General features: G+C 40.9%; 1 protein-coding gene across 5 annotated transcripts; it reads right to left on the bottom strand.

The window, feature by feature from the left end:
* Positions 1 to 2,371: 2,371 nt before the first annotated feature.
* On the bottom strand, positions 2,372 to 24,403 carry cysltr3 (cysteinyl leukotriene receptor 3). 5 transcript variants are annotated; one of them, XM_060919300.1, is made up of 7 exons: positions 24,096 to 24,403; positions 18,254 to 18,317; positions 18,103 to 18,170; positions 17,956 to 18,026; positions 17,803 to 17,861; positions 5,182 to 5,230; positions 2,372 to 3,798 (listed from the first exon to the last, which is right to left on the bottom strand). In XM_060919300.1, exon 7 carries the CDS (start codon positions 3,785 to 3,787, stop codon positions 2,762 to 2,764), a length of 1,026 nt encoding a protein of 341 aa, XP_060775283.1. In that variant the 5' UTR covers positions 3,788 to 3,798; positions 5,182 to 5,230; positions 17,803 to 17,861; positions 17,956 to 18,026; positions 18,103 to 18,170; positions 18,254 to 18,317; positions 24,096 to 24,403; the 3' UTR covers positions 2,372 to 2,761. The 5 variants fall into 5 exon arrangements, with proteins under 5 accessions (XP_060775283.1, XP_060775284.1, XP_060775285.1 ...); XM_060919301.1 differs by lacking the exon at positions 5,182 to 5,230; XM_060919302.1 differs by lacking the exons at positions 17,803 to 17,861; positions 17,956 to 18,026; positions 18,103 to 18,170; positions 18,254 to 18,317.
* Positions 24,404 to 25,747: the final 1,344 nt, after the last annotated feature.

Raw genomic sequence — 25,747 nt, 5'->3', positions numbered from 1 at the left:
AAAGAAAATGTGTTATGGTCTGATGAAACCAAGGTTGAACTTTTTGGCCACAATTCCAAAAAGTATGTTTGGCACAAAAACAACACTGCGCATCACTAAAAGAACACCATACCCACGGTGAAGCATGGTGGTGGCAGCATCATGTTTTGGGGTTGTTTTTCTTCAGCTGGAACAGGGGCTTTAGTCAAGGTGGAGGGAATTATGAACAGTTCTAAATACCAGTCAATTTTGGCCCAAAACCTTCAGGTGTCTGCTAGAAAGCTGAAGATGATGATGAATTTCATCTTTCAGAATGACAATGACCCCAAGCATACATTGAAATCAACAAAAGAATGGCTTCACCGTAAGAAAATTAAAGTTTTGGAACGGCCCAGCCAGAGCCCAGACCTAAATCCAATTGAAAATCTGTGGGGTGACCTGAAGAGGGCTGTGCACAAGCGATGCCCTCGCAATCTGACAGATTTGGAGCACTTTTGCAAGGAAGAGTGGGCAAATATTACCAAGTCTAAATGTGGCAGGCTGATAGACTCCGACCCAAAAAGACTGAATTCTGTAATTAAATCAAAAGGTGCGTCAACAAAGTATTAGTTTAAGGGTGTGCACACTTGTGCAACCAGCTTATTGTACGGTTTTGGGTTTTTTTTTAAAATGTTTTTCCCCTTAACAGATTTGTTTGTTTTTCAATTGAATAGTACAGGTTATAGGTCACATTAAAGGTGGGAAAAGTTTTGAAATTCTTTATCGTGGTCTCATTTTTTTTTACATCAGAAAAACTTATCATTTTAACGGGGTGTGTACCGTTAAAATGATAGTTTTTTTTATCCACTGTATGTCACCAGTTGTGCAGTTGACATGCTTTTAAAGCTGTAGATTTAAATAAATAAATAAATAAATACATAAACCCTACCAGAAGATAGTATATGCTTTTTTTTTTTTTAAATAGTAAATGTTCTCGCAGTCCTAGAATTAGAGCTATTATTATGATTATCAACTATTCATACATTAGGGCTGTAATGATACGGTATATTGTATCATTTGATACAAAGCTCTCAACTTGATATGTCTGCAAATCATTCATTTAACAGACTGCATACAAAAGTAAGCTTTTCTTCATAAAATATTGCTTACATTATGTGATATCTAATAAACATTTAAAACTTATTCAAGCCCACTTGCCCTCCTCTGAAAAAGTATATTCTTCTTTATCTCTAATCAGTAGAGGCTTCTCCTTTGTGTGTGTACAGTATGTGTGTGTTTTCTTTCTGGAATCCCGGTTTAAGAATTCATCCTGGTGATTGGGAAGCTCATATTTGGAAAGTGGGGATTTGTGGAATTCAAAAACACATTTGAAGTACGTAGAGCTGTGTGATGCCACGTTTGGTTAAAACAAGCAAACAAACAAAGCAGGAATGTGCCCACGACATGGTGAATTTTCCAAGATACTTGGGCAAAGAAGAAGAATATTGATTTCCTTTTTTCAGCTCCCCATTATTTTTGGGGTTATATTCAGGTATTTGTGCAGTTTTTGGGTTGGAGTTGGAATGAAATTTTACTGAGACCAGGAAACCCTTCACACCTGTCCAAGACAATGTGTCTAATGCACAGCTTTTGTTTCATTACATGTTCTTTTGTAATGTTAATCAGTTGAAAATGGAAACCTGTGGCACATATTCAGGCAATGTTTTTTTTTTTACTGCATCAAAAAAGGTATGGTAAAAAAACACCACCATATTGTATTTGAGTTTTGTGTACCAATTCTTCCCTGATGCTTATATGAGGGTGGACGGATAGGTTTAAATGAAATCTCCAGCTTTTGGTACATTAAGCATAATAATAATAATAATAATGATAATGTAATGACATGGGGGTCATTGTATACAAAATTATTTCCAAAAATAAACTGTAAGTTGTGATTCATCTCTGTATCGTAAGTCACGTGATTAACAGAATGATCTATGTGTAATAATAGTGTTGCATTTTCAATATTGGAAAAATGTGAAGCTTCACTTTGGTCCTGGGATTAAAAAGAGCTAGGCTAGACTGCTATATTTTTGTGTAGCACACCGAAAAACCTTTAAGTCCTTCTACATCATTTCCAATATAAAATTGGTGAATTTTGTAATTTAGCTAAATGTTGAAAATTCACATATAATTAAGCATAAAAGCCATATTACAAACATTTAACCTGTTCCGAGGGAGGGAGGGAGGGATGGATGGATGGATAGATAGATAGATAGATAGATAGATAGATAGATAGATAGATAGATAGAATAATTGTGGTACATGAATGTTACTATAGTAGTGGATAAACTACAGATTTCAAACAAACAAATACAGTAGTAATATTTAGTAAGATGGTCCTGTCACATAATTTAATCAACATTGCATTTTTATTTAGAAGTTGCTTGGAACTGGAAAGTTCATTTTAGTCTTCATATAGTAGAAAATAAATATAGAAAATTCTTCATTAATTGGTTCCTCTGGCATGAGGCAGTATCTTTGAGATCACTGTTTTTGACAAATATTTTCTGTTTATGCGACTGAAAGGAAATAGTATAATAATTCAGTCAAAAATGCTTAAAGATTACTTCATATACTGTCATAAGTTGGAGACAAGATATTGTTTTTTTTCTCAAGAAAAAGACTCTGAAAAGAGTTTGTCTAAATGTCTGATCTCTAGCTGTACAAAGAATCTGATCATAGCTCTCACAGGGGTTAAAAAAGTAAAGTATAATTTGTCATTTCTATTTCTCTTTACTGACTACCCAAGTTCAGCTGTGTCCATCCTCTGGCTTCCTAATCGTTTCCTCTGGCTCCATGAATATCGTGACAGGCGTATGCTATCATTTAAAGAGCTGATTGTCATGCGCCGTGAGGCCCTACTGAAGGACGTTCGGAAGTTCTCTCCAGCAAAATAGTATAGGAGGGGGTTCAAACAGCAGTTGGATGCAGCCATGCACCGAGTGATGACCACAATATCAAGCAGGTATGTCTCCTGCTCTTTGTTCTCTGATACAGCGGCGCGCAGATGAAGTGTGCGGACTATATGGTAAGGTGCAAAGCACAGTAGGAAGGTGCTGAGGATCACAATGATTAGGTACACAGAGCGCCAGTGCTGGCTTTGCCTTCGTTTCTGTAATATCCGACTGGAAAATAGTCTTTGGATGATGCACCCATAGCATCCCAGGATGATGATAAATGGAATCAGGAAGCCAAAGACCAGTCCCACATGATTGAGTGGTTCTATTCTTTTCCAGTTAGTCTTGTTTTTAACTTCAAAACAGCTTATTTTCCCATTGACGTGCGGAGACCCTGAGATCAGGAAAGGAAGGGACAGGATCGCTACGAACACCCAGATGCAAAAACACCCCAAAATAGCCCGCCGCATGGTCACCAGGGTCTTATTTAGAATAGGGTGCACCACAGCGAGATAGCGCAGTACACTTAGACTTGTAAGAAACAGCACGCTGGTATAAAGGTTCATATAGAAAGAGTAGATACACAAGCGACACAGCCAATCCGAAAAGTCCCACTGACATTTCTTAAAGTAGTAAATCAGGCGAAAGGGCAACGTTAAGGAGAAGCAAACATCAGAAATAGCCAGGTTGGTCATGAACACAGTGTTGACTGTCTTCTTAGTTGTCTGCCTCAGGAACACAAACAGAGCAGCCAAATTAGCGAGAAATCCAACTGGAAACATTATAGTGTAGGTGATGGTGTATGCTTGGTATTTGAAGTAGGTGCAGTTGGTTTCATTCAGAGAATCATTTTTCACTACCAGTGACATAACTGTAGAACCTAAAGGGAAAAGAAAACATGAATAAACACACAGACTTCATCAGCAGTCTACACCAATCCAATTCAATTCACTTTGATTTTATTTGAATAGTGGTTTAATCAATAAACATTGTCACACAGCAGCTTTACAGAAATCTGGGTGTGTATTTTGATCCCAAATGAACAAAACAGAGGTGACTGTGGCAAGGAAAACTTCCTGAGATGACATGAGAAATAAACTTTGGAGGAACAAGAATCAAATGGGAAGCCATCCTCTTCTGGGTGACAGTGGATCATGGGAAAGTTAATTGTAATCGAGACAAGCCTTTGATTAAATCTGTCACATCTACATTGGTATGATTAAAGATGAATGATTTCTTTTTGTTATGAAACAGCTTATATGACAGCAGCCCAAAACCAAATCTAAAAACTGAACTAAAACTAGAACTTCTGAATGTGGTTTGGGACATATACAGTGGTGCTTGAAAGTTTGTGAACCCTTTAGAATTTTCCATATTTCTGCATAAATATGACCTAAAACAACATCAGATTTTCACACAAGTCCTAAAAGTAGATAAAGAGAACCTAGTTAAACAAATGAGACTGTCACAGTCCAGTCCAGTCCATCCATGCCTGAGTTTGTGGGACTTCCATGGAAAATTCCTTTAGAATTTTCCATATTTCTGCATAAATATGACCTAAAACATCAGATTTTCACACAAGTCCTAAAATGAGATTTTTAGGACTTGTGTGGAGTCCCAAACCATATTCAGAAGTTCTAGTTTTAGTTCAGTTTTTAGATTTGGTTTTGGGCTGCTGTCATATAAGCTGTTTCATAACAAAAAGAAATAATTCATCTTTAATCATACCAATGTAGATGTGACCGATTTAATCAAAGGCTTGTCCAGGCTGGATCAGGGACAGGAATTCAGTCCTGCCCTGCTGTAGGCCATTTTCCCAGAAGCGGCACTCCCACACCTGCTATCACTCCTCTCCCATCAGCCAGGGCCTTCTTAAGAGCTGTTTGGAGCTACTCCAGTTGCCAGACTCTCTTGCAGACTTTCCTTGCCTCGCTACTGTCCTTTGGTATTGTGACTTCTCGATTCCCCCTGCCTCTATCGTTACGTTGTTTTTTTTTTGTCTAGTTTTCTGTCCAGTTTTTGCCCCGTTTTACCTGCCTGTTCCTTTGGATTGTGTTTTTTGCTTCCTCTGCCTGGGTTTCCCTTGTCCCTGTTTTCTTCAGTTTTTGTGAAGATTTTTCTGTCCTGTTTTTGTCCCTGACTGTGCCTGCCTGCTCTTCCGTGTTTTGACCTCTTGGCCTGTTCTTTGACTATTGATTTTTGCCTGAGCCCTATTGTACCTCTGCCCTCTACTTCATTAAAGAAGTTTCTTTTGGTACACTACCTGTCTTGAGTCTGCTCTTGGGTCCTCACTTCACCTCAGCTCGCCATTTCTGACAGAGACAAAAATATTATCTTGGTCATTTACTTATTGAGGAAAATTATCCAATATTACATATCTGTGAGTGGCAAAAGTATGTGAACCTCTAGGATTAGCAGTTAATTTGAAGATAAAATTAGAGTCAGGCGTTTTCAATCAATGGGATGACAATCAGGTGTGAGTGGGCACCCTGTTTTATTTAAAGAGCAGGGATCTATCAAAGTCTGATCTTCACAACACATGTTTATAGAAGTGTATCATGGCACGAACAAAGGAAATTTCTGAGGACCTCAGAAAAAGCGTTGTTGATGCTCATCAGGCTGGAAAAGGTTACAAAACCATCTCTAAAGAGTTTGGACTCCACCAATCCACAGTCAGACAGATTGTGTACAAATGGAGGAAATTCAAGACCATTGTTACTCTCCCCAGGAGTGGTCGAACAATGAATTCTGAATTATCCCAGTGAATTCTAAAGGAAAATGTCAGGGCATCTGTCCATGAACTGAATCTCAAGAAAAGGTGGGTCATGCAGCAAGACAACTACCCTAAGCGCACAAGTTGCTCTACCAAGGAATGGTTAAAGAAGAATAAAGTTAATGTTTTGGAATGGCCAAGTCAAAGTCCTGACCTTAATCCAATTGAAATGTTGTGGAAAGACCTGAAGCGAGCAGTTCATGTGAGGAAACCCACCAACATCCCAGAATTGAAGCTGTTTTGTATGGAGTAATGGGCTAAAATTCCTCCAAGCCGGTGTGCAGGACTGATCAACAGTTACCGCAAACGTTTAGTTGCAGTTATTGCTGCACAAAGGGGGTCACACCCGATAGCAAAGGTTCACATACTTTTGCCACTCACAGATATGTAATATTGGATCATTTTCCTCAAAAAATAAATGACCAAGTATAATATTTTTTGTCTCATTTGTTTAACTGGGTTCTCTTTATCTACTTTTAGGACTTGTGTGAAAATCTGATGATGTTTTAGGTCCTATTTATTCAGAAATATAGAAAATTCTAAAGCAGGGGTCTTCAATCCTATCCGCAAAGGGCCGGTGTAGCTGCAGGCTTTCATTACAGCCAAATTGGAGGCTCACTTGATTGTTGATTGGAGACGAGGATGAAATGATTAAACAAGTGAAATCAGGTGTAGCTCCTGCTTGGTTGGAATGAAAGCCTGCAGCCACACTGGCCCTTTGTGGATAGGATTGAAGACCCCTGTTCTAAAGGGTTCACAAACTTTCAAGCACCACTGTATGGCCACATTACATTTTTAATGTGAACAGTGGAATACACATTTTTTAACATTCAATAAAAATACATACTCAAATATGAAAATACATAAAATACTTTTGACTGCTTCTGTACAGGTTTAAGATAAATGAATAGTAAAAGACTTTGGTGATCATTGGATCCAGTCTTTCATTTGAAACTCATATTGATAACATTATGGGGATAGCTTTCTTTCATGTCAGAAATATTGCTATGATAAGCGATATAATGTCGCTACATGATACAGGGAAAACTACTTCATGCTTTTGTTACCTCTAGGTTGGATGATTGTAATGTCTTACTGTCTGGATGTTCCAATAAGTATATAAACAAGCTCCAGTTAGTTCAAAAAGCAACAGCAAGAGTCCTTACGAGAACTAGAAGATATGACCACGTCACCCCAATCTTATCAATATTGTATTGGCTCCCAATCAAATTTCTCATTGATTATAAGATACTGCTATTGACCAATAAAGCACTGAATGGTCTCACACCACAGTACCTGAGTGAACATCTGGTGCTTTATGACCCACCATGCCTACTTGGATCAAAAGGTGCAGGCTATCTGTTGGTACTTCATATAGTGAAAGCTATATCAGGGGGCAGAGCCTTTTCTTACAAAGTCCCACAGTTATGGAACAGCCTTCCAAGTAGTGTTGGGGACTCAGACACAGTCTCAGTGTTTAAGTCTAGGCTGAAAACATCTGTTTAGTCAAACCTTTTGTTAATAGCTTTTGATTAGGTAAAGGAGTACAGTGGTGCTTGAAAGTTTGTGAACCCTTTAGAATTTTCTATATATCTGCATAAATATGAACGAAAAAATAATCAGATTTTCACACAAGTCCTAAAAGTAGATAAAGAGAACCCAGTTAAACAAATGAGACAAAAATATTATACTTGGTCGTTTACTGATTGAGGAAAATGATCCAATATTACATATTTGTGAGTGGGAAAAGTATGTGAACCTTTGCTTTCAGTATCTGGTGTGACCCCCTTGTGCAGCAATAACTGCAACTAAACGTTTCTGGTAACTGTTGATCAGTCCTGCACACAGGCTTGGAGGAATTTTAGCCCATTCCTCCGTACAGAACAGCTTCAACTCTGGGATGTTGGTGTGTTTCCTCACATGAACTGCTCACTTCAGGTCCTTCCACAACATTTCGATTGGATTAAGGTCAGGACTTTGACTTGGCCATTCCAAAACATTCACTTTATTCTTCTTTAACCATTCTTTGGTAGAACGACTTGTATGCTTAGGGTCGTTGTCTTGCTGCATGACCCACCTTCTCTTGAGATTCAGTTCATGGACAGATGTCCCGACATTTTCCTTTAGAATTCGCTGGTATAATTCAGAATTCATTGTTCCATCAATGATGGCAAGCCGTCCTGGCCCAGATGCAGCAAAACAGGCCCAAACCATGATACTACCACCACCATGTTTCACAGATGGGATAAGGTTCTTATGCTGGAATGCAATGTTTTCCTTTCTCCAAACATAACGCTTCTCATTTAAACCAAAAAGTTCTATTTTGGTCTCATCCATCCACAAAACATTTTTCCAATAGCCTTCTGGCTTGTCCACATGATCTTTAGCAAACTGCAGACGAGCAGCAATGTTCTTTTTGGAGAGCAGTGGCTTTCTCCTTGCAACCCTGTCATGCACACCATTGTTGTTCAGTCTTCTCCTGATGGTGGACTCATGAACATTGTCTAATGTGAATGTGAGAGAGGCCTTCAGTTGCTTAGAAGTTACCCTGGGGTCCTTTGTGACCTTTCTGACTATTACACGCCTTGCTCTTGGAGTGATCTTTGTTGGTCGACCACTCCTGGGGAGGGTAACAATGGTCTTGAATTTCCTCCATTTGTACACAATCTGTCTGACTGTGGATTGGTGGAGTCCAAACTCTTTAGAGATGGTTTTGTAACCTTTTCCAGCCTGATGAGCATCAACAACGCTTTTTCTGAGGTCCTCAGAAATCTCCTTTGTTCATGCAATGATACACGTCCACAAACATGTGTTGTGAAGATCAGACTTTGATTGATCCCTGTTCTTGAAATAAAACAGGGTGCCCACTCACACCTGATTGTCATCCCATTGATTGAAAACACCTGACTCTAATTTCACCTTCAAATTAACTGTTAATCCTAGAGGTTCACATACTTTTGCCACTCACAGATATGTAATATTGGATCATTTTCCTCAATAAATAAATGACCAAGTATAATATTTGTGTCTCATTTGTTTAACTGGGTTCTCTTTATCTACTTTTAGGACTTGTGTGAAAATCTGATGATGTTTTAGGTCATATTTATGCAGAAATATAGAAAATTCTAAAGGGTTCGCAAACTTTCAAGCACCACTGTAGATCTGGAGGGTCCTCAGGCATGGAGTGTTTCAATAAACTGGGATGTCTGGAAGCTGTTGCCCCCCACTCTCACACATTCACTTGGGTTTGTTGATGGTATAGTGGCTGGCTGCTTTATGTCCCAGGGCTCCCTCATGCCTGTGTTACCTTCTGGCTCTCCCTTTTAGTTATGCTGTCATGGTTAGTCTTGCCAGAGTCCCTGCTTGCACTCAGTGCAAAATGTATACTGTTCTTAACCATTAGGTGACACCAGATACCTAACAACCTGTGTTTTCTCTCTGTCTTGCCTTCTGTCTGTCTGTCCCTGTTGAGTTACATGTCAATCCTGAGACACCAGTGATGCTGACCTCTTCTGCTCTTTGGACCTGCCTGATCCGTCCTGATGCTCTAAGTCTGGCTGAAGTCTCATCACTTCGCTCCCGTGGAGGATGGCCCCATATGGACAGTTGAAAGAAGCACTTGGAAGATGGCCCTGGACACTTACAGTTTTGCTATGATGGCTGAGGACTACAACTGACATGATACCTTTAGGACTGCAGTTATCATGAACAATTTTGCACTCAAGTCTCTATCAATGAACACTTGATAACTTCAACAAAACAGACTTTATGCTAAAACTATAATGAAGTTCCTGGTTAGACAGTTGTACTTTGTGACTATATAGGACACAGTTATAAAGGGGTGAGTTATTTATAATCACACAATCTGTTATCACCCAAATGAAGATGGGGTCCCTTTTGAGTCTGGTTCCTCTCAAGGTTTCTTCCTTGTGTCGTCTGAGGAAGTTTTTCCTTGCCACCGTCACCACAGACTTGCTCATCAGGGATAAATAAATTTATTAGGGATAAAATTAGTTTATATGTTTAAAGTCTTTAAATTTCTGTAAAGCTGCTTTGCGACAATGCCTGTTGTTAAAAGCACTATACAAATAAACTGGCAAATGCATTTTCCATCTGCTTATAATTTTGTAATTTTCGCAAGTGCAATATAATTAACCTCCATGCCAATAAACTATTTCAGATTCCTGCCAGAAGAAAGCCTTTACTTTCATCAAACCACAAGTGCCTGGTGCTCACCAGATGCGACTAGAACATTGATAAGCACAAGATTCTCTGGTCAAATTAGGCAAAAAATAGAACCTTTTTGCAATAAATGCTCAAGGTGGGTTTAGCATAAGAATGATGTAAAAAAGTATGGTGGATGATCTGTGATGTTAGAATATTTTCCTCCAAATGTCCTGGCAACCTTTTTATGATGGACTTCATGAAGTTCCATGAAATATTAAATGAACATCTGGCTGCCTCTGCAAAGAAGTGACAACTCAGTCATTTTTAGCTCTTACAGCAGGACAATGATCTAAAACATACAGAAAAAATGGTTCAATGACTATAGAATCAAGCTTTTGATGTGGCTATCCCAGTCCCCTGACCTAAAACCCACTGAGAACCTGTAGGTAAAAGCAATAGACAGGGCCAGATTATGCGGTCACAGGCCCCTGGGTAGAAATGTTGGATGGACCCCCCCCCCAAAAAAAAAAAAAAAACCCACAAAAAACATGGTGTGGCAGGTGGGTGTTTTTTATTGTAGCCTAACATGTCACAACAGAATGCTACCGGACAGAATAGTTCCAACTGCATATCAACAAAACTGAACTGTTATGTCAGTGCACTAGACAGAACACACAATTATTCTGATTTCAACCAGAAGCACTGCCCACTATTGGAAAACCATTAATAACCACTGAAGTTAAACTCCTGAAAACCTTAGGCAGGCATATGAAAAATAAAACAAATTAAGCATTATATGCAAAAACCATCAAAGCTCTTAAAATCTCATCTCATTATCTCTAGCCGCTTTATCCTGTTCTACAGGGTCGCAGGCAAGCTGGAGCCTATCCCAGCTGACTATGGGCGAAAGGCGGGGTACACCCTGGACAAGTCGCCAGGTCATCACAGGGCTGACACATACAACCATTCACACTCACACCTACGGTCAATTTAGAGTCACCAGTTAACTTAACCTGCATGTGTTTGGACTGTGGGGGAAACCGGAGCACCCGGAGGAAACCCATGCGGACACGGGGAGAACATGCAAACTCCGCACAGAAAGGCCCTCGCCGGCCACGGGGCTCGAACCCGGACCTTCTTGCTGTGAGGCAACAGCGCTAACCATTACACCACTGTCCCGCCCAGCTCTTCAAATGAAATACTTTAAGTAGGCCTATTTTAGTGTTTATGAACATTTATACAGTAGTCCATGAATTGCTGAATGAAAATAATATATGAACTTAGAGAAATTGGAGGACTTTTAAAATGTTTTAGTGTCTGACAGCTTTCTCGGTTTCTGACTGGCATCCTCCCTTGCTCTCCTTTCTCCAATCAGGTCTCCGAGGCCTATCATTGTGTCTGTCTGGTTGTCTGTCTGTCTGATCTCCTCACTTCTGTCCTCTCTTTCCACTTGATCCTTAAGGCTAGCTCTCCTCTCCTTGTCTTTCCAGGCTATGTCTATGCAATGAATTGCAATACATTACACGTAAAAGTAAATAGAAGTAGGCCTATATCTCATCTCATTATCTCTAGCTGCTTCATCCTGTTCTACAAGGTCGCAGGCAAGCTGGAGCCTATCCCAGCTGACTATGGGTGAAAGGCGGGGTACACCCTGGACAAGTCACCAGGTCATCACAGGGCTGACACATAGACACAGACAACCATTCACACTCACATTCACACCTACGGTCAATTTAGAGTCACCAGTTAACCTAACCTGCATGTCTTTGGACTGTGGGGGAAACCGGAGCACCTGGAGGAAACTCACGCGGACACGGGGAGAACATGCAAACTCTGCACAGAAAGGCCCTTGCCGGCCACGGGGCTTGAACCCGGACCTTCTTGCTGTGAGGCGACAGCGCTAACCACTACACCACCGTGCTGCCCCAAGTAGGCCTATATCTTCAATAAAAATCTATAACATTAAATGAGAAATAAAACAGTCAGAATTTATGTTTATGACTGTACTCCTTGACACACCTGTTAGAAAGACTTCTTACAGGCTCTCCTATTCGCAAAGTCAGTTAGAACTTCATCGAATTCCAAACTCCTGAGTAGCTCTGTCTCGATGGCCATGAGTGACAGCGTGCTGAGGCGCTGTTGCGTCTGTGTCATTCTAAGCTCATTTTTAATTCTAGCCAGACGTGAAAATGATCGTTCCCCTTCACAATTTGTCACAGGCAGTGTCAAAAAAATACAGAGAGCTACAAAAACGATAGGGAAAGTTGATTGCAGCCCATGTTTCAAGATCACTTTAAGAAGCTTTTGAGGAGACTTATCCTGTTCGTTTTGTATGAAGCTTCTGAACTGGACTATTTCATTGGCCAAGTCGTCATCTAAATCAGATGGGTATGACATGCAGAGCACTTTTGCCTGTTCACAGATACTGGTCAAATCGTCAGTTTCCATGTAGAGCACCTTAAATTTGTCAAAAATATTCCGATATGCGTCCATTCTGTGACTCAGACAGCTGACTAGTTTGTCAATTATGACATTGAATGTTGCTACCTGGTATTGCTCCTGGCCTGTCAGTGTTATTTCGTGTCGCGAAGTGACATAACCCATGATCGCAAAGAGTCCAGTTTGCTCCATCCACTTTTTTCACTCATGTCTGCAGGCTTTTGTTGTTTTGTTTTGACATTGAAGTTAGCAGCGTGGTAGAGAAAAGGGGGCAGACATGTTACTATTTTGCACCAATTATATCATTTTATTTAGCCCAGAGCTACCGCTCTGATTTAGCCTAAACAAAAGGGGACAGGGGGTTGGCAGAAGAGTAGAAAACTGGGCGGGTAGCCTACTACTTAGAAACAAGGTTACATCAGGGACATCTATGGATCTCTTACACTAACGGCAATGGATTAATTTTTTTTTTTTACAGACCCCATGGCTGGGCTGGACCCTGGGCACACGTCCATAAAACCCATTGGTTAATCCAGCCCTGGCAATAGAGGAGAGTCACAGGAGATGACCTAGGACTCTGTAGAAACAAAGAGATTCTGTATTGAGGAGTGGTACAGATTTCTTGCTTTGTATTCTCCAGCAAATTTTCAATGAGCTTTAGGTCAGGGGACTGGGATGATCATATTAAAAGCTTGATTCTGCAGTCACTGAACCATCAAGCATTAGCAGAGAAAACTTGGTGCTGTTATCATTGCAAAGGGTAGTTACAAATTAATAAATGCAGTGGTGCCAATAGTCTCAATTTTACTTCCTCCAAAGTTTCTTCCTCATAGCTGTGTCTTAGGAAGACTCCCCCACCCCCCACAGTCTCAGTTTTATTTCCTCCAAAGGTTCTTCCTCATAGCTGTGTCTTAGGAAGACTCCCCCACCCCCCACAGTCTCAGTTTTATTTCCTCCAAAGGTTCTTCCTCATAGCTGTGTCTTAGGAAGACTCCCCCACCCCCCACAGTCTCAGTTTTATTTCCTCCAAAGGTTCTTCCTCATAGCTGTGTCTTAGGAAGGCTCCCCCCCCCCTTTGTTCCTTCTTCCCTTGTTGTCCTTGTCTTGTTAATTAATAGTTAATGCACTGTATAGTGACTGCCTAAAATGTGCATAATGTTCAACTGTATACCATTCACCCATCCATCCATTATCTGTAGCCACTTATCCTATTCTACAGGGTCGCAGGCAAGCTGGAGTCTATCCCAGCTGACTATGTGCAAGAGGTGGGGTACACAGACAAACAACCATTCACACCTACGGTCAATTTAGAGCCACCATTTAACCTAACCTGCATGTCTTTGGACTGTGGGGGAAACCAGAGCACCCGGAGAAAACTCATACAGACACGGGGAGAATGTGCAAACTCCACGCAGAAAGGCCCTCACCAGCCGCTGGGCTTGAACCCAGGACCTTCTTGCTGTGAGGTAACAGTGCTAACCACTACACCACCATGCCACCCCCAACTGTAGACCAGTGGAATTTTGTTAAAGTGACATTACACATTTTTTGCCTGTATGATTAGTAGGTGTGACACAATAGCAATGAATAAATAGCCCTTAAATTTAATGATTGGACATTTTGTGACACTTAAAAATTGTACTAGACATAAAGGATGCTATTGCCTTCACAGGCACTAATGGTGGTATAGACTCAGTGGTTATGTTTTAGACCTACAGTGGTGCTTGAAAGTTTGTGAACACTTTAGAATTTTCTAGATTTCTGCATAAATATGACCTAAAACATCATCAGATTTTCACACAAGTCCTAAAAGTAGATAAAGAGAACCCAGTTAAACAAATGAGACAAAAATATTATACTTGGTCATTTATTTTTTGAGGAAAATGATCCAATATTACATATTTGTGAGTGGCAAAAGTATGTGAACCTTTGCTTTCAGTATCTGGTGTGACTCCCTCGTGCAGCAATAACTGCAACTAAACGTTTGCGGTAACTGTTGATCAGTCCTGCACACCAGCTTGGAGGAATTTTAGCCCATTCCTCCATACAGAAAACTCTGGGATGTTGGTGGGTTTCCTCACATGAACTGCTCGCTTCAGGTCTTTCCACAACATTTCAATTGGATTAAGGTCAGGACTTTGACTTGGCCATTCCAAAACATTAACTTTATTCTTCTTTAACCATTCTTTGGTAGAACGACTTGTGTGCTTAGGGTTGTTGTCTTGCTGCATGACTCACCTTCTCTTGAGATTCAGTTCATGGACAGATGTCTTGACATTTTCCTTTAGAATTCGCTGGTATAATTCAGAATTCATTGTTCCATCAATGATGACAAGCCGTCTTGGCCCAGATGTAGCAAAAGAGGCCCAAACCATGATACTACCGCCACCATGTTTCACAGATGGGATAAGGTTCTTATGCTGGAATGCAGTATTTTCTTTCTCCAAACATAATGCTTCTCATTTAAACCAAAAAGTTCTATTTTGGTCTCATCTGTCCACAAAACATTTTTCCAATAGCCTTCTGGCTTGTCCACATGATCTTTAGCAAACTGCAGATGAGCAGCAATGCTCTTTTTGGAGAGCAGTGGCTTTCTCCTTGCAACCCTGCCATGCACACCATTGTGGTTCAGTGTTCTCCTGATGGTGGACTCATGAACATTAACATTAGCCAATGTGAGAGAGGCCTTCAGTTGCTTAGAAGTTACCCTGGGGTCCTTTGTGACCTTGCCGACTATTACATGCTTTGCTCTTGGAGTGATCTTTGTTGGTCGACCACTCCTGGGGAGGGTAACAATGGTCTTGAATTTCCTCCATTTGTACACAATCTGTCTGACTGTGGATTGGTGGAGTCCAAACTCTTTAGAGATGGTTTTGTAACCTTTTCCAGCCTGATGAGCATCAACAATGCTTTTTCTGAGGTCCTCAGAAATCTCCTTTGTTTGTGCCATGATGCACTTCCACAAACATGTGTTGTGAAGATCAGACTTTGATAGATCCCTGTTCTTTAAATAAAACAGGGTGCCCACTCACACCTGATTGTCATCACATTGATTGAAAACACCTGACAGTAATTTTACCTTCAAATTAACTGCTAATCCTAGAGGTTTACATCGTTTTGCCACTCACAGATATGTAATATTGAATCATTTTCCTCAATAAATAAATGACCAAGTATAATATTTTTGTCTCATTTGTTTAACTTGGTTCTCTTTATCTACTTTTAGGACTTGTGTGAAAATCTGATGTTTTAGGTCATATTTATGGAGAAATATAGAAAATTATTAAGGGTTCACAAACTTTCAAGCACCACTGTACTGTAAGTACCAGCACTGCCAAGTTGTCAGGTTCTTTTTAATAAACTTCTTAACTCCTGGCTGTTCTAGTGATGTTATGCCATGGCTAAGCCTGCATTCTAACTCCAACTTGCTTTCAGTTTGGGCTATGTAAGGAAAAGAAAAGCATTTTGTTACATTGTACACATAATAAAATTTCTTCAATCTTTTTACAGCTGACTTTTTGTGTGTGTGCTGTATATCTAGTGTAAGTGCTGTTGCACACATACTGTTTTTCAGTAATAATTCACAAGTTATTCTGTAAATAAATAATTAATTTGATATAAAGTTTGGTGCAGCTTCTTCCCCTGGTTGCTCCAACTTTGGACTCAAGCATTTGGAATCTCAGGGCCTCAGAAGGTTCAGTAAAGAGTCCATTAAGTTCATCCAGAGAAGCTTTTATGTTGATGATGGCTTAGCATGCGTAAAGTCACCTGCTGAAGCCATACATTTGGTTGAAGCGTCAAGACCTTTGTGCAGAACAGAAAACCTTCATCTGCACAAGTTTGTATCCAATGAAAAAGAAGTACTTGCTGCAATACCACTTGAAGAACATGTCCAGGCTAAAGATCTAGACATGGCCCATGGAGAGCCTCACATTGAGCGAGCACTTGGGGTTCAGTGGTGTGTTGAAGCAGATGAATTCAAATTCAGGGTTGTGATAAAAGAAAACCCACTGACAAGAAGAGGAGTTCTCTCAACTGTCACCTCTCTCTACGATCCGCTAGGGTTTGTAGCCCCTTTCATACTTGCCGACAAGCAGATCCTTCAGGAGCTATGTAGAGACAAAGTAGGCTGGGAAGATCATCTCCCCAACCACATTCTGCCACAGTGGGAGCCATGGCTTAAAGATCTGCCTCATTTGGCTGCCCTGAAGATCCCAAGAAGTTACTGTCCATCAAATTTCGGAGAAATCAAATAATATGAGCTCCACAAGTTTTCAGATGCAAGTTTCAATGGATATGGTGTATGTTTGTGCCTCTGAGCAATACGTGAAACAGGACAGATCAATTGCTCACTTGTCATAGGGAAGGCGAGAGTAGTGTAACCTGAACAACCTTACGTTATCCTAGGTCAGAATCAATTGAATCAATGAGTACAAAGACTCACTATTCGCCCACTATGGCTATTCAACTGAATGAATAAAGCAAGAGGCTGTGTACAAAAATAAAACACTTTAATGATTGATATCTTTTTTTTTTAGTTAAGCAATGAGCCACAGGATGTTATCAAAAACACTGCAACGGGCCAAAGCCCCACTGTTAGTATGAATTGCCTTATAAAAAAAACAAGAAACAAAACAAATACACAAATCCAAAACAAAAGGAATCACCCCTAACAAGGGCACACACAATGGACTATAAGGGGCGAGGAGGAAGAAGACAAAAGGAGCCAGCCGGAGAAGAAAGCCCACAGAGGCGCAGCAAGATCATACACTACACTGCTAAACTACTGTATTCAGCTCAGCAATACACCACACTCAGGCAGCAAATGTACTACACCAGTAAGCACTATAACTAAGGTAACTATGCACCACACTCAGACAACAAGTATACTATATCACTTCAGTGCTATAGTCAGTTTGAATCCACTACACTCATCCCAAGGGTCACAGTCACAGTACATCAACAAACTCACCCACCACCCAGACTTATACGACCAGCATATGCACCAAGCCCAAGTGGCGGGGATATTATGCTAGTTCACTACACACACACAGAACTTCATAGCACCACATCACACAAGCTTGTATGACCAGCACACTCGCGAAGCCCGAATGGCATAAGCTAGGAATAAGCCCTCACAACCCCTTGTACTTCCCCGCCCCGGCTGACAAAAGTGGAAAAAGGGAATAGGCCTCGCCAGATAAATATACGAAATAAACAAATAAACTAAACAAAAGTGGAGGTGGTTTTACACACGCTTAAACACACTATGACAAGGCATTTCACTGTGGGCCTTATGCTGATGGTGGTTAGACTACCCTAAAGGGCATTGAACAGGCCCATATTAGCTTTTAAAGTAAACTTTACAATGGGAAAAACAGTGGCTACAATAGGCTCCTGCAATCGACAAAAGATCTCAGTTAATCACCTGTTCATCAGAACAACATTCACAGAATACATTTAGACATGTTAATATACATAAAACCCATGTAAACATTAGGCTACCTGTTACTGTTGCGCTGGCATCATACCATACAGGCAGGAACAGTCTTTGGCACGATTAACTACAAAACAACAATTGCATGTTCACTCCCGTAACATTCATACATTTCCCATTTCTGTTCAAATAGTTAGACTTTATTAAAACATAACATTTACCTTCTTACAATCCCCACTACGCATACCAGTAGACTATCCTTTTTCACTTAGACGTCGCGTGGGTCAGGGAACTGCAAGTTAAAATGCTCGTGATTAACAAATGAGCTCCACTAAGTATTATGAACAGCAATGGACATGTTTTGATACCTTTGGTGCTGTGTTGTTACTAGGGACTGCTACCACAGGCCAGGAAAACAGCCGGACTTGCTTGAATACTGCGAGGTAGATAAACACGAGTAAGCCTGCGTTCTATGTTGATTAACGTAGCATAAACTGTGTTAAAAGATGTTTCCCTTACCCGCTCTATGTTATATCACCACCGGCAAACGCTGAACACCAACAGTGCTCTCACCACTGCTGCGCTGTTAGGTTTCAGACAAAGAGTGGGCCTGTGTTACAGGTTAGACTAATCTACCTGCATTTCCTCCTCATGTGAGACAATTGAATGTCAGATGACTCGCTAAACTCCATTTCTACCCATGTTCCTGATTAGGTGTGACTAATTACATGGTTTGAAGGCTTCTCCCACTCCCACCCGTCACAGTAGCCCCAACCAAACTAATGACTATCCCAAGGCTTGAACTGTCATCAGCTGTCGCTTCAGTCCGCAACAGCAAGGTCATCAAAAGGGAGCTTAAGATAAAAAACCTGCAAGAGTGTTACTGGACGGACTCAAAGGTGGTCCTTGATTATGTGAACAACAATGCAAAGAGGTTTCATATGTTTGTTGCCAACCGGATTCAGCGTATAAGATCCAGCACTAACCCTGAACAATGGCAACATGTCAGCTCCGAAAATAACCCAGCTGACTGCACCTCAAGAGGGCTAAGTGGAGTTCAATTGAAAGAGTCTAACTAGCTGCAACAGCCAGACTTTCTTTTGCAGCAGAATCTTCCACTTGAATTGGAAATGGTGGGAGAAGTAGAAACAATCAACCCTGAGCTTCGCAAAGCTCAGGGTCATGCAGTAAAGATGAAAGAAGAGAAATCAATGGTGGACCACCCTACAAAATTTTCTGACAGGTCCAGAGCAGTGAGAGCTGTTGCTAGGCTTAAGAGATTTGTCAGAGAGTTTAAAGGGTTTCAGCCAAGAACAAACGAAATGACCGATCTTGAAGAAAGAAGAGAAGCGGAAAGCTTTATTATCAGGTTGGTGCAAGAAGAAACTTTCTCTGAAGATATAAAAAAAATTAAGGCTGCAGAAAGAACACACCTTGAGCAAACACAACAAGTTACACTGGTTGAATGCCTTCTTGGACAATAACAACATTCTCAGGGTGGGAAGATGTCTATCCCAATTAGCCTTACACCATGATGTAAGGCACCCTGCAATACTTTCAAAGAAATCTCATGTGTCAGCTCTGCTCATCAAGCATCATCATGAGCATGTATACCACCACCAAGGAAGAGGCATGACCATAATGAGTTGCGTGCAAATGGAATATGGATCATAGGATGTGGAAATGCTGTCTCATCACACATTTACAAGTGCATAAAGTGTAGGAGATACAGAAGAACAACTGAGGTTCAACAAATGGCAGATCTGCAGGGAAGAGAGAACTGAGACATCCCCTCCCTTTACTTACTGTGGTCTTGATTGCTTTGGCCTCTTCATTGTTAAGGAAGGAAGAGAGGAATTAAAATGATATGGATTGTTGTTTACCTGTTTGTGCTATAGAGCAGTACATATAGAAACACTAGACAACTTGACAATGGATGCTTTCATGAATGCAATTTGAACATTCATAGCCATCAGAGGACCTGTAGGCCAACGGAGATGCAACCAGGAAACAAATTTCATGGGTGCCAGGAGAGTGTTTTCTGAGCTACTAAAAGGAATGGAATGGAACAAGAACAACAAAGAACAATTGGCTGTGAATTTCTAATGAATGTCCCATCAGCGAGTCATACAGGTGGAGTCTCGGAATACTAAATCCAAACAATTTTAAGCATTGAGTGTCATGCTTGAGAAATCTGTAAGCAGACTTGACACCACGACTCTGAAGACATTTCTTTATGAAACAATAGCTATAATCAACAGCAGGCCACTAAATGTTGAACATCTTCATGATCCTACCAGCCCAGAACCTCTCACACCTAACCACATACTGACCATGAAGTCATCAGTTATTCTGTCCCCTCCTGGAAAATTCTGCAAAGAAGATCTTTATCTGAGCAAAAAGTGGAGAAGAATGCAGTTCCTGGCCAATGAATTCTGGCAAAGATGGAAACAAGAATACCTGCTAAACATCCAACAATGGCGGAAATGGCAAATAACATCATGAAACTCACAAGTAGACCATATAGTGATGCTACAAGATGAGGAATGAATGGAAGCTAGCCAGAGTTGTGGAAGTTCACCCCAGTGCAGATGGCATGGTGAGAAAGCTGAAGCTACTGGTCAGTGACACTACATTTGAGAAAGGAAGACTACTTACCAGACCCATTCACCTTGAACGGTCTATTCACAAAGTGGATGCCAACTAAGTCACATACATAAGGTCATATTCATTTAGACTTAGCACATTTTCTTTTCATAAAAATCCCTCATTTCAAGTTAATGAATGATTTGGTGGGAATGTAAGTGCTGTTGCATACATATGCTTTTAAAATAAAAATAATTCATAAGTTTATGCTGTAAATAAATAATTTGACAAAGTAAAAAAATGATTTGATAAAAATTATGTGTCTTATAGGATAAATAATATATTGAATTAACAGTTTAAAGTGCATTATTTCATTGTTGTTATTTATGTTCCTGTCCCGGAGCCAGTGTTCACTGCTTGTATCCTGCTATGGTGGATTGATTGATACTGCACTGTAAAAAGGAAGCTAACATGAGCATGTTGTAAGGATGTGGCTTTTGTTTAAAAGTTTGCAAGTTTTTCATTTGAAAGTTGTCATTATTGCTGTCAGAAGCCAAGAGAGACAGCTAAAGACACCTTTGAAGCACTTTTATGGACTGAAGAACCTCTTTTCATGACAAGCGGTCAACGAGGCATTCTCTTTGGCCCTGTCCACACGGCAACGGATTCAGGTGAATCCGATTAAAATTTTTTATCGTTTCGGCCTGGCGTCCACACGGCACCGGCGTTTTGGGTGCCCCAAAACGATATTTTTTGAGAACGGTTTCCAGAGTGGAAAAATCTGGCAACGGTGCCGTTGCGAAGTTGTCTGGATGAGTAGAACGGATTTGTTTACGATGACGTCACAACCACATGACTAGAACAAGCAGCACGCCGGGTAGAAGAAGGGGTTTATGCGCATGCATCCTACTTCTTCTATTGTTCTGGTGTCTCCGATGGGACCGTCTTACAGCGCACGTAGTGGTGTGGCATGTGTATTGCGTCATTTTCTGCAAGCGTTGCGTTGCCATATGTACCTGATATTTTACTGATCCGTTGCCCATGTGGACGCAATATTTTTTTTTACCTGCTAAAAAAAAAATCTTGTTGCCATTGTCATGTGGATGTACGTAGCCTTTATTACCTCCGCCAAGGAGGATATGTTTTTGGTAGCATTGGTTTGTTTGTTTGTTGGTTTGTCTGTTAGCACCATTATGGAAAAAGTTATGAACAGATTGCTCTGAAATTTTTTTTCCAGAGTTGTGACTGGGCACAAGTAACAATCCATTAAATTTTGGCGGTGATCCAGATCACCTTCTGGATCCCGGATTTTTTTAAAGGATTCTTGGCGGAGGTCTGCACTCTCCGAGTGCTTTTCTAGTTTACAATGTATTTTGTTTTCCGTTTACGCTAAGCGGCATTTGTACTTTAGTTTATTTCATGCAATATCCTGTGCAATAGGCACCACAGTGGTGAAGTGGTTAGCACTGTCGCCTCACAGCAAGAAGGTCCTGGGTTCGAGCCCAGTGGCCGACGAGGGCCTTTCTGTGCGGAGTTTGCATGTTCTCCCCGTGTCCGCGTGGGTTTCCTCCGGGTGCTCCGGTTTCCCCCACAGTCCAAAGACATGCAGGTTAGGTTAACTGGTGGCTCTAAATTGACCGTAGGTGTGAATGTGAGTGTGAATGGTTGTGTCTATGTGTCAGCCCTGTGATGACCTGGCGACTTGTCCAGGGTGTACCCCGCCTTTCGCCCGTAGTCAGCTGGGATAGGCTCCAGCTTGCCTGCGACCCTGTAGAACAGGATAAAGCGGCTAGAGATAATGAGATGAGATAATAGCTGCTGGGTTTCACTGCAGAATAAGAAGTGTGGCAGGTTCTCCAGGAGTCTCAGTAAAACCTACCAGTCAATTTCCTTATAAAACTGCACATGCTGTACCTGAGACTACTCATTTGTTTTTAAGCAAAGGAATGTCACACCAAATACTGACTTTGTTTAGTTTATTACTGTTTACTTCACTTTATATTTTTTATGTAGAAATATTGCAGTTCATTTATTATATTTTTTAAGGTATCTATTGATTTACAGCATTTCTTTTCATGTAGCTAAGACGTCTGTACAATAATAATGATTAAAATATAAGCAACTGACATTTTGGGAAACTGACAGCTCTGGAGTGTTTGGAAGGAGCCATTCTTGATACGAGTGATTTATGCCTGCACGTCTACTACAATAGTAGTCAAGAAAATATGTTCAGGTTATGACCTTAAAGGATGCTACATGTGATTTAATTTGACTTTAGCCCTCTTTTTGACAAATCTGTTGGAGTCATGTTTGCAAGTGGTCCCCTAAATATAGCAAAAGAACCTTCGGTTGTCATTTGTAGTCGGTTGTCATTTGTTCGCTGCCCTCTCCGGAGTTAGTATGTTAATCTTTGATCATTTTTTCCCTGTTTATTTCTATTGAAAGAAAGAAAGAAAGAAAGAAAGAAAGAAAGAAAGAAACTAACTGTAGAGCATGTAGTTCATTCCCAGTGGCTGATACAATGCTCTGGAAAAGCCACAGGAAGGGTGTAGAATTACAGATATGCATGTTTTCTCATGGTACAGTGAATTTCAGCTGAACTTCTTGAAGAATGAGTTTGAGAGAGAGAGAGAGAGTGAGAGAGAGTGTCTGCTTGGCAGCCTGCAATGCAAATCTAATGAAAATGTGAGTTTATCATACCAAGCAAAAGCAGCAAGATGAATGCAAATAATGTGCAAACGTGTATAAAAATGATGAATACACAAATGTGAAAAACACTGTGCCATTTTTAAGCCAGACATAAACTAAATAGGCTAACTCTCTCCAATTTATATATATATATATATATATATATATATATATATATATATATATATATATATATATATATATATAAATCTTCCACTTGAAAATGGCATCAATAGTAGTGGGGAAACTAATGCTAGCTACATCATGTAAGCTCTCTGTATAATAATGCCTGACTGAGTATCACAGGGCAGCTAGGTGACTGCTTTCCATTTCGCTTCACAGCTCCAGTCATGAGCATTAATGCCTGAGTGAGTTTCCTCCCGTCAAATAAATTATATATATATATAATTTATTTGTGTCCCAGTGTCCCATACATGACCAACCAGGATAAATCAGTTACTGAAAATGAATGAAAAGGCTAACTTTATTATTTTATTTTTTGTTAGGCTTTTTCCCCCCACTCACCTGTCATTCTTGACCTCTATATACCGTATAGATAGATAGATAGATAGATAGATAGATAGATAGATAGATAGATGGATGGATGGATGGATGGATGGATGCCTGTAGGTACAGCTAGGTGACCCTAACATAACCCTAAGTGTAAATGAGCATAAGAGATGCCCTGTAAGATGGACTGGTGATATCCAATGTCCCATACATGACCGACCAGGATAAATCAGTTACTGAAAATGAATGAAAAGGCCAACTTTATTATTATGATTTTATTTTTTGTTAGGCTTTTTCCCCCCACTCACCTGTCATTCTTGACCTCTCTCTCTCTATAGATAGATAGATAGATAGATAGATAGATAGATAGATAGATAGATAGATGCCTGTAGGTACAACTAGGTGACCCTAACATACCCCCAAGTGTAAATGAGCATAAGAGATGCCCTGTAAGATGGACTGGTGATATCCAGTGTCCCATACATGACCGACCAGGATAAATCAGTTACTGAAAATGAATGAAAAGACTAACTTTATTATGATTTTATTTTTTGTTAGGCTTTTTCCCCCCACTCACCTGTCATTCTTGACCTCTTCTTCCTCACCAACACACACTGAAGCACAGCTAAAACTGAGGCACAGATAAAATGTCAGAAAGTCCATGCCATGGAAATCCAAGTGGACATTTCCTTTCCAGAAGAGCTGTTTAGAGTTTGTGTACGAAAACCTCTCCTCTTCATTCAGTGTTCAGTGTCGTGCTGATGTTTGTCTTCTCTTTACTCAGCAGGCAAGTTATTCCACAGTCAATAATATTCAGGAGTGTCACAGCAGTCTGAGCCGGTTTAGTTATTAACTAAGTGAAGCTTTACTGACACTTCTCTAGAAGTGCTTTGTATCTTGTTCCTCCTCCGCCTGCATTTTTTTAAACCACCCCTTTTACTTTCTTTGCCAAGTGATTAGCTCAGCAGCTGTACAGCCTTATTCACTACTAGAGCAACATAATTCAGAAGTCTATGTCTACTTCCAGTGAATGTTTTTATTCCTCCGTGCGAAAACATGCTTTAGCCTAAATAGCCTAGCGCAAGTTTATTGGACCTGTTCACCAGATGTGTTTTATAGGGTTAAAAAAAAACAACCAACACTTTCACTGGTATCAAAGGAGCAAACATGCCACACACACAGATACAGTAGCAGTCAAAAGTTTGGACACCACTGCTCATTCATTTTTTTTTCTGTATTTTGACTATTTTCTACATTGTAGAACAATACTGAAGACATCAAAACTACAAAATAACAGATTGAACATGTATGGAATTATGTGGTAAACAAAAAAAAGTGTAAAAATAAAGTCTCATGTTTGAAATTCTTTAAAGTAGCCGGCGTTTACCTTGATGATGCTTTGTAGACTATTGGCATTATCTTAACCAGCTTCATGAGGTAGTCACCTGGAATGCTTTTCAATTAACAGGTGCCTCGTCAAAAGTTAATTAGTGCAATTTCTTGCCTTTTTAATGCATTTGAGATCAAACACCCCTCCTAGAACTGCCACCTTATTGTGGTGGAGGGGTTTGTGTGCTTGAATGATCCTAGGAGCTATGTTGTCGGGGGCATTATGCCCCTGTTAGGGTTTCCCAAGGCAGACAGGTCCTAGGTGACAGGCCAGACCAAGAGCAGTTCACCAAAAAACCCCTATGGAGAAAAAATCCAGGACCGTGACGTCGCCCGGTAGGACGCAGCCGGGGCCCCACCCTGGAGCCAGGCCCGGGGTTGGGGCTCGTATGCGAGCGCTTGGTGGCCGGGCCTTTGCCCATGGGGCCCGGCCGGGCTCAGCCCGAAGAGGTGACGTGGGCCCGACCTCCTGTGGGTTCACCACCCACAGAGGTAGCAGTAGGGGTTTGGTGCAGTGTGGATTGGGTGGCAGTCGAAGGCAGGGGCCTCGACGACCTGATCCCCGGACACAGCGGCTGGCTGTTGGGACATGGAATGTCACTTCGCTGGGGGGGAAGGAGCCTGAGCTTGTGCGGGAGGTTGAGAGGTACCGGCTAGAGATAGTCGGGCTCACCTCCACGCACAGCTTGGGCTCTGGAACCCAGCTCCTCGAGAGGGGCTGGACTCTCCACTTCTCTGGAGTCGCCCGTGGTGAGCGGCGGCGGGCTGGTGTGGGCTTCCTTATAGCTCCCCAGCTCAGCCGCCATGTGTTGGAGTTTACCCCAGTGAACGAGAGGGTCG

The sequence above is a fragment of the Neoarius graeffei genome, chromosome 4, assembly GCF_027579695.1.
Source record: "Neoarius graeffei isolate fNeoGra1 chromosome 4, fNeoGra1.pri, whole genome shotgun sequence".
NCBI classification, from domain to species: domain Eukaryota; kingdom Metazoa; phylum Chordata; class Actinopteri; order Siluriformes; family Ariidae; genus Neoarius; species Neoarius graeffei.
The sequence above is the reverse complement of the archived record's forward strand: the minus strand, read 5'-3'. Positions and strand labels throughout refer to the sequence as shown.